This window comes from Schistocerca americana, chromosome 1, assembly GCF_021461395.2.
Source record: "Schistocerca americana isolate TAMUIC-IGC-003095 chromosome 1, iqSchAmer2.1, whole genome shotgun sequence".
In the NCBI taxonomy this organism is placed as follows: Eukaryota; Metazoa; Arthropoda; class Insecta; order Orthoptera; family Acrididae; genus Schistocerca; species Schistocerca americana.
Window position 1 is genome coordinate 935476323 of NC_060119.1, and position 8030 is coordinate 935484352.

The window sequence follows — 8030 nt, forward strand, 5'->3', positions numbered from 1 at the left end:
TATTTCTTCTCCATGGATTTTAATTTCCAACAAGCATATGTCTGCTTGTGTCTGTATACATGCAGATGGATATGTGTGTGTGTGAGTGTATACCTGTCCCTTTTTCCCCCTAAGGTAAGTCTTTCCGCTCCCAGGATTGGAATAACTCCTTACCCTCTCCCTTAAAACCCACATCCTTTCGTCTTTCCCTCTCCTTCCTTCTTTCCTGATGAAGCAACCGTGGGTTGTGAAAGCTTGAAAATTGTGTGTGTGTTTTTTATTGTGTCTTTCTACCAGCGCTTTCTCATTTGGTAAGTCACAGCATCTTTGTTTTTCAATATATTTTTCCCATGTGGAATGTTTCTTTCTATTATATTCAAATAATTTAGTTAGTTGTTCCAGAGTTATTTAATATACTGCACTGTATTATGTTCATTCTTCAGTTTGAAGTTGACTGTTCAACAGATTGTCTATCCTAAAAAGGTCATAGCTGGAGTGAAGGGGCTGATTTGACTCTACATTATTCATGTTGTATGCATACTTCCTTGCCATTTCTCTGAATAGTTTTTCTTTAATAACTTGTTTTCTAAGACCATTCAAAAGAGTCCCTTATGGTAAGGAATCTGCTACAATTACTACTGATATCTACAATACTTATGTTTTAAAGTAAATGCATGTTTCTGACAATTGTTCATTAATAGCAGAAATCTCTTCACTTATGCAGCATCAAGCAGTACATGAGGAGTTACTGGTCCCCCATTAGACACTGCCCCAGGTGGCAGAAAATAGGGGAATGCTCACCAGATATGGTTGGTATTAGGGAAATAAAATACCCACCATATCTGGTGAGCATTCCCTTATCCACCACCCGGGTTGGACCAAAACCAGTAGGTGCTGCCTTGCAGAGAGAGAGGACCCTCAAAGTCTAAGGGAAACTTATGTGAGCTCGACTGCAGTCAAGGGAGCAGCCCTCCTGTCAAGCTCGGGGGTATGGGCTGATAACCCATGAACCTGAAACCAGCATATCACAGAAACTGCAACAGAGAATACCAACAATCAGATGTATGGGAGTGCAGGCTTTCTCAGCGAATTTCATGTATGAAGTCTTCACGGGTTGTCATCTGAGTAGCATCGTCATCTTGTAGCAATGTTTTGATGGAATAAGTCTCCATCATCTTCAGGCGAAGTGTCGGGATATCATTGGTCGTGGACTTATGTCTCTGCTGGACTGCTCTCTGCTTCTCACTGCCAGCCAATCACATGCCCGTGGAATCGTCTGATGTGCCTGGAGTGGCCGGTGGTGGTGGTGGGGGGGGGGGGGGGGGGACATGTGTGGTGTGTGAGGTTCATGTCCCAGCATCCATCTCTGTCTGCTCTGTCTGTGGCCCGTGGCCCTTGGAGGAACGAAATGTTCTCTGATTTTTTTGATTTCCGGCTCCCAGGCTGTGATGAGGTAGTAGCCACTGTCGCGGTTGATTAGTTTGTTGTGTAACTGTATTTCTACGAACTCTTTGATTACTGAGTCCCAAAATCCGTTTGTACTGCATATTTTCTTTGTGTCTTCAAACTCGAAGGTGTGCTTCTCGTCAGTACTATGTTCCGCCACAGAAGATTTGTTGGTCTGACCCAAGCATACATGCCTGATGTGTCCATTGTGGCACTGTGAGATGCAATGCTGTGTCTGTCCTATATATTGCATTCCACATTCCCATCTGATCTTGTACTCACCAGGTGCCATCAGACCTAGAGGATCTTTGGTTGAACCAAGAAGGTCTTTGATTTTTCCCACTGCATGCAAAATGGTCTTCACTTTATGTTTCTTGAGAATTCTTGCCATCTTGGCCATTGGAGGACCCACATATGGCAAGAACGCACAGCCCATTGCTTCGTCTTCATCCGGTCTCTCTTCTTGTGGTCAGTCTTCAGAGCTCTCTTTATTTGTGTATCACTGTATCCATTTTTCTTGAAGGTGTCCTTGTGGTGTTGCAGTTCTCCTGGCAACCTTGCCTTATTGCAGATGGACCTGGCCCTGTGCACTTAGGTGTTGAGTACAGAACTGTGTTGCACAGGGTGATGGCAGCTGTTGGCATTAAGATAGAGGTCTGTGTGTGTTTTCTTTCTGTACACTGCATGTCCCAGCATCCCGTCCATGTTTCTTGTGATCAGGACATCCAGAAAGGGTAAGCTTCTGTTCTCTTCTATCTCCATGGTAAATTTGATACTTCCATGTATACCGCTGAGGTGTTGATGGAACTCTAGCAGTTTGTCCCTGCCATGTGGCCAAACTACAAAAGTATCGTCAGCATACCTGTAGAAGGCTTTTGGCTTGTGTCTAGCACTGTCCAGTGCTAGCTTTTTGAAGTGCTCCATGTATAGGTTGGCTATGCCTGGTGCTAGTGGGGAGCCCATAGGTACACTGTCTATCTGTTCGTAGAACTTCCCATCACATTTGAAATAGATGGTGGTTAGCACATGGCAAAATAGCTTGATGATATCCGCCTCGAAGTGTTCTTCAATTAAAGCCAGGGAGTCTTCTATTGGTACTCGTTGTAAGCGTAATGTCATATCGCTGGCTTGGTTGTGGAGTATCTTCGCGGGCAGCGTGTTTGCAGAGTCGAGTATGGGACAGGGAACTGTTATGTAGTGTTGTGGGTAGATCTGAATGTAAGAAGCATGGAAGTTGAAGTGTTGCTGCAGGTGCTGTTACAGTGAAGTGATGAAATATGGAAGTGATTCAGAGGAAAGTGTTTCAAGATGTAATTAAAAATGAGCAGTGCCACCAATAACGTATTTGTGTATCCTCTCATTACATGTCACATAGCATCAATCATCTGCACCGTGTTCGGTTTCCCAGAATGAACTAATGTGAATCAGTAGAAACTAGTTACCATAAAAAAAATTTAGCGAGCGTGAGAGCGTGCGTTCGGTCATCACGTTCCTCATCATCAACAATCAACTGTGCCGAGACAGTTACACGCACGCTTGTACAATTGAGAACTGTGAACTGTAAATTTAACTTTGTGAACAGTGTTAAAATTTATTTCTAGTTCAAGGAGGACTGGTACCAAATATCTGTGTATGCATGATGAGCGTAAAAACTTTTGTACGATCATTCAGCTTCCGTATCATCAACAATCACCCGCGTCGTGCCGGTTATGCATACGCTCATCTGAGTGATATTGTGGACTGATAATCATCCATTAATTGGGATAAACACTTATGAATTAGAATGTAAACAGTGCAACTTGCGATTTTCTTTTATCGTTTCAGAATATAGTTATTCATACCAGACGTAGAACAGTATTGCGTTTTAATGCTGAGCGGCTCCCCTAAGCCCGCTTGCATATTTCGATAGACAATTTCAGGCAAGCCAGCAGCAGTGTGGAGCAGAACAATACGACTGCTGCAGGACTATCAAGTACGTGGTGTGGACAGGGCACGCGGTCGAAACAAGAAACCAGTTTAATGGTGCCCCACCCCCATTTGTACTCCCGGGCTTGTTACATCGTGTGAATAAGGATGTCACATCAAAGCTGACTAGTAGGTCTTCATTTTCCAACTGCATGCCCTGTAGTACCTTCACAAACTCAGCCGAGTTTTTCACATGGTGTGGACCGTAACCCACCAAGGGTTTTAGCATCTGTGAGAAGTGAGAGTTGTGTGAAAGTGGGGAGGGAACGTACTGCATGGTTCAAGCTGGAAAATGGGCTGCGACAGGGAAGTGCACTTTCGCCTTTATTGTTTATTATTGTTATGGATGAAATCCTACAGCAAGTATCAGATGCAATTGGAGATCATAAAATGAAAGCAGTGCTTTTTGCCGATGACCTGATGTTATGGGGAAATTGCGAGAAGGAGGTGCAAGAGCAGTTAGATGTATGGGAGGCAACGGCAGCGCAATATGGAATGCATTTCTCTGCAAAGAAAAGTGAAATAATTGTCACAACAAGGAAGAAGAATAGGCCAAATGTGGATATAACTTGTGGAGGGGAAAAACTACAAGTGGTAGAGAACTTCAAGTACCTGGGAAGCATGATTGAAAATAAGGGGGGAAACGCAATGGAAATAAATGAAAGGTGCAGAAAAGCAGGGCAGTTCTTCAAATGCATTAGGGGGCTTATTTGGAGCAAGGAGGTGCCACAGAAATCCAAGGGAATCATATACCGAACCTACTTTGTCCCCATATTGGCATACGGAAGTGAGACATGGGTAATGCACAAAAGCGACAAAAGTAGAATACAAGCTAGTGAAATGAAGTTCCAGAGGAGCAGGTTGAGTATAACAAGACGAGACAGATTGCGAAATGTGTATGTGAGGGAAAGACTAAAGGAGGAACCAGTACAGGAAAGGATAGAAAAATCAAGACTGCAGTGGTATGGACACATGAAGAGAATGGATGAGGGAAGAATTCCAAAGAGGATGTTTGATCTGCAACTGGAGGGGAAGAGGCCCAGGGGAAGACCAAGAGATAGATGGGTGAAGGGAGTGAAGGAATGTGTGATGAGAAGAGGAGAGAACTGGACGAAGGTGGAAGAGGGGGAATGGTGGAAAGACAGAACACGATGGAGAGGCTTGTGTTCCCGACAGACCCAGCCAGTGGCTGGAAACTGTCCAAGATGATGATGATGATGAGAAATGCTTAGCAATACCATATGTCGGCGAGCTTAAAGTGTTCAAAATAGGTCGTAATGGGACACCTTCTTTGTCTACCTTTGGGAGGCCATAGAGATGTGGTGGTGCCAGTGCCCTTGGGTACAGCTTCCTGATGATACTCTTCTCTAGTCCTGAGTTGTTGAGCATCTCAACTGTCTTGCAAGTCACTTTTGTGGTGGGGTCCTTCCCTAGTCATTTGTGAGCAGGATCCTGCAGGAGGGCATTGATTTTTTGCCAATAGTCTTCTGATTTAAGCAGCACCGTCATGTTCCCTTTGTCTGCTGCCAAGACCACTGTGTCCTGGTCCTCCCTTAGTGCCCATAGTGCCTTGTGTTTTGCCGCTGAAATGTAATTCTTCAGCATCTTTGATTTGTCTAGTACTTTGCAGACGTCTCTTCTTACATCTTCTGCAGCCTCTTCAGGTAGTCTCCTTATGGCTTGCTCTACCCCACTTATGATGTCCCATTTTGGGAGGGTCCTCAGAACCGGGGCAAAGTTTAGGCCCTTGGACAGCACATCCAGTTCCTTGTTTATTAGCTTAAGGACCACCTTGTTGGGAGATGGTTTTTCTTTCTGTTGTCACACTTCCAGAAGTTCAAGGAATTTCTTGCACTACCTTTTGGTGGCTTTCTTCTTGGACCATTCACCATTGGCAAAGGTATTGCCAGTCCCTGGAGTGTTCCAGGAGACAGGAAGCCAATCAGAGGTGTAGAGAAAGCAAGACTTCTAGTGTTCTTGTCAAGTTCCAGCCTTGTGACACTGATGTGTAGTCGTACTAGGGCCATGCTCACCCATCGTAAGACGTGTCTCATCCTGTTGGTATTGACAGGACGTCAAAAGTTGGCAAACTTAGGTATCACTTCTTTATCCCAACATTGGAGTAAGAAGGCCAACCTGCTGAGCAGCTTCTCCTTTTTGCCCCACAGCTTATGCAGTGTCTTTTAGCTGCGATGTATACCCTCCCCGTAGAGGTATGTTACATGTAAGTTCAGGCTTTCTCGGTGACTTTCATATATGAAGTATTCATAGGTTGTCAGCCGAGTAGTGTCATGATGCAAGTAAAAAAAGTGCGGTACCTGATTGCCAGTGCACTCGTGAGTTTTTTGACAAAGTAGGAGATTCAAATGTGAGGAAAATGTTCAAAACATTTTGGGAAATAGGTGATTTTAACATTCAAAATGCAAATTTTATTTGGTGCAATGGAATGGAATGCTGTAGCATGATGTCAGAAAGTAGTTGGTGAATCTCGAAGAAATTTTACTATTTCCTACCATATAAAGGTTGGCAGCAATGATACTGAAGTCTGCAAGAAAGCTTTTCTTGCCATTCATGGTCTGCATAATAATCGCGGTCACTTCAAAAATATACAGAAGAAAATCTGATCTGGATTGAGCATGCCACCCCAGGACAAACACGGTAAGCATTCTGTGCATCCACATACTTACTCTGAAACCAGTGTTAACCATGTCCGGGAATACATCGACAAAATACCAAAATGTGACAGTCACTACAGACACTCAAACAATGCTGGGCGTCTTCTGCAAGGAGATGTCCTGATCCTGTATTTGCAGACAAGTACAGGCAAATTTTCATGAAGACTATAACACAGGAGTAAAATAACCAACGAATGATATGTCTAAGACTTGTGACATGCTAAAAGTGAAAATTGAGAGTACTGTTGACCCCCAGCTGAAAGCAAGTCTTGGGTGTCAGTTGGCATTACACCAATGTCGCACAGAGGCCAGGCAGGCTAACATTGGAATCCAGATAAAACGAGCAGAAGCAGACAGCAATCTTCATGTTGTGACTTTTGATTTGCGCAGACTCTCCCAGTTCCTAAGTTGAGATGTAGGACAGCTTTTCACAAAAGGAAAATTTTTGGTTATATAACCTGAATGTTCATGACTGCGGCAAGAACAAAGGAAACTGCTTCTTGTGGAATGTGACTACTGCTGCCTGAGGATCAGAAGAAATTTTGAGCTGCTTTTTACATTCCTTTTATGAAAACAACATAAAAGAAGAGACTCTCATCGTGATATCTGATAACTGCTGTGGCCAAAATAAGAACTGGAATATGGTTCTGTTTTGGAAGTATCTAATATCAACTAGAAGATTTCGTGTAATTGAACACCACTTCCCTGTTAGTGGGCACATGATGTTGCCCTCTGATAGAGATTTCGTGACAGTTGAAAATTACATTTGCGGGGAAGTACAAGATGTGTATAGTCCAAAAGTCAGCTAAGAAGAATCCATTTTTTGTGTACAAAATGAAAAGAGATCATCTCTTTCAAACATGGCACCCAACAGAAACATTTATCTAAAAAAAGAAGACAGGTTATGGTTGAGACGTCAACTTAAGGAATGTATGCAGGTGGAAGGCGACCACAGAATTTCTGTCATCTTTACTATTAAGTGAGACGTTCTTTTATGACATCTGGCATGAAATAAGTTTCAAAAAACATGGAAGGCAGTGCCCTGTTCCTACCCTTTGACATAAATACAATGAGCCAAGATTTATTGAAAAGAAGAAAGTTTCTGATGTCCTGTCGCTTGTAGATTACATACCTCCAGTCCATCATTGATTTTTCCTGTCACTAAAGCCAACTGTTTTGGACAGAGAACACGTCAGTGATGAGAGTGATGAATGACAATGTAGTTTGAGTAAAGTGTTGAATAGTTGCTGTAAATTTTCATGAGTAATTTTCTATCACCATGTATTTTTAATGATGTGTGGTTGGTAAAATGTAATCACATCTATTTGACCATAATGTAATACTTTCTGTGTATTTCATTTGTTTTAGTGAGTTTTCAGTTTTATTTATGTCTGCTGAGAAGAAGACACATGTTAAAAGCATGTTCGAAAAAAATTATTCACATTTGTAGATCAATTCTAACTCCACTGCATCTCAAACCTAAGATTTTGGCACTTACCACTGTGTTCCCCTGAGCTGCTCAAATAATAAATAATAAATAAAGCAGAACATACTGCAGCAATGAAGAATGTTCATGAAAGTAATAAGGTGTGATTTAGTTATTCCATGCAGTACTTTTATTCCTTTATAAGCTATAGTCATTTCATTTTCATATACATCATTAGATCTGTTTATTAGTGTAACATAATCATTGGTAGACACCAAAAATTTCCTCTTAGAAAACAAATTTACTTATTTGTGTAATGACTTTAGACTTCTCAAACCCCATAGCTCTCACAGCTGAAGTTTCATTATCACAAAAAGTGATCTCATGTCTGTGCATGTTACGTATAATTATGTCCTTCCAATAATGAACCAGTTTCTTTTTTTTAACTTGTTGGTTTCATTTTGGATTGCCTACAGACAAGCAGCTACAGCTGGTAAAATTTCAATGTGTTCATTACGACAGTCAGGAATACTATCATA

The 8030-nt window shown here is 42.2% G+C and overlaps 1 protein-coding gene across 1 annotated transcript in view; it reads right to left on the bottom strand.

Moving 5' to 3' along the window:
- The window catches only part of LOC124595244, a 175129-nt gene extending 169031 nt beyond the window's left edge, over positions 1 to 6098 (bottom strand). Inside the window, exon 1 of the mRNA XM_047133909.1 lies at positions 6078 to 6098. Within this exon, the coding sequence (XP_046989865.1) occupies positions 6078 to 6098 (21 nt within the window). The remainder of the gene's footprint in view (positions 1 to 6077) is intronic.
- Between the last annotated feature and the right edge of the window lie 1932 nt (positions 6099 to 8030).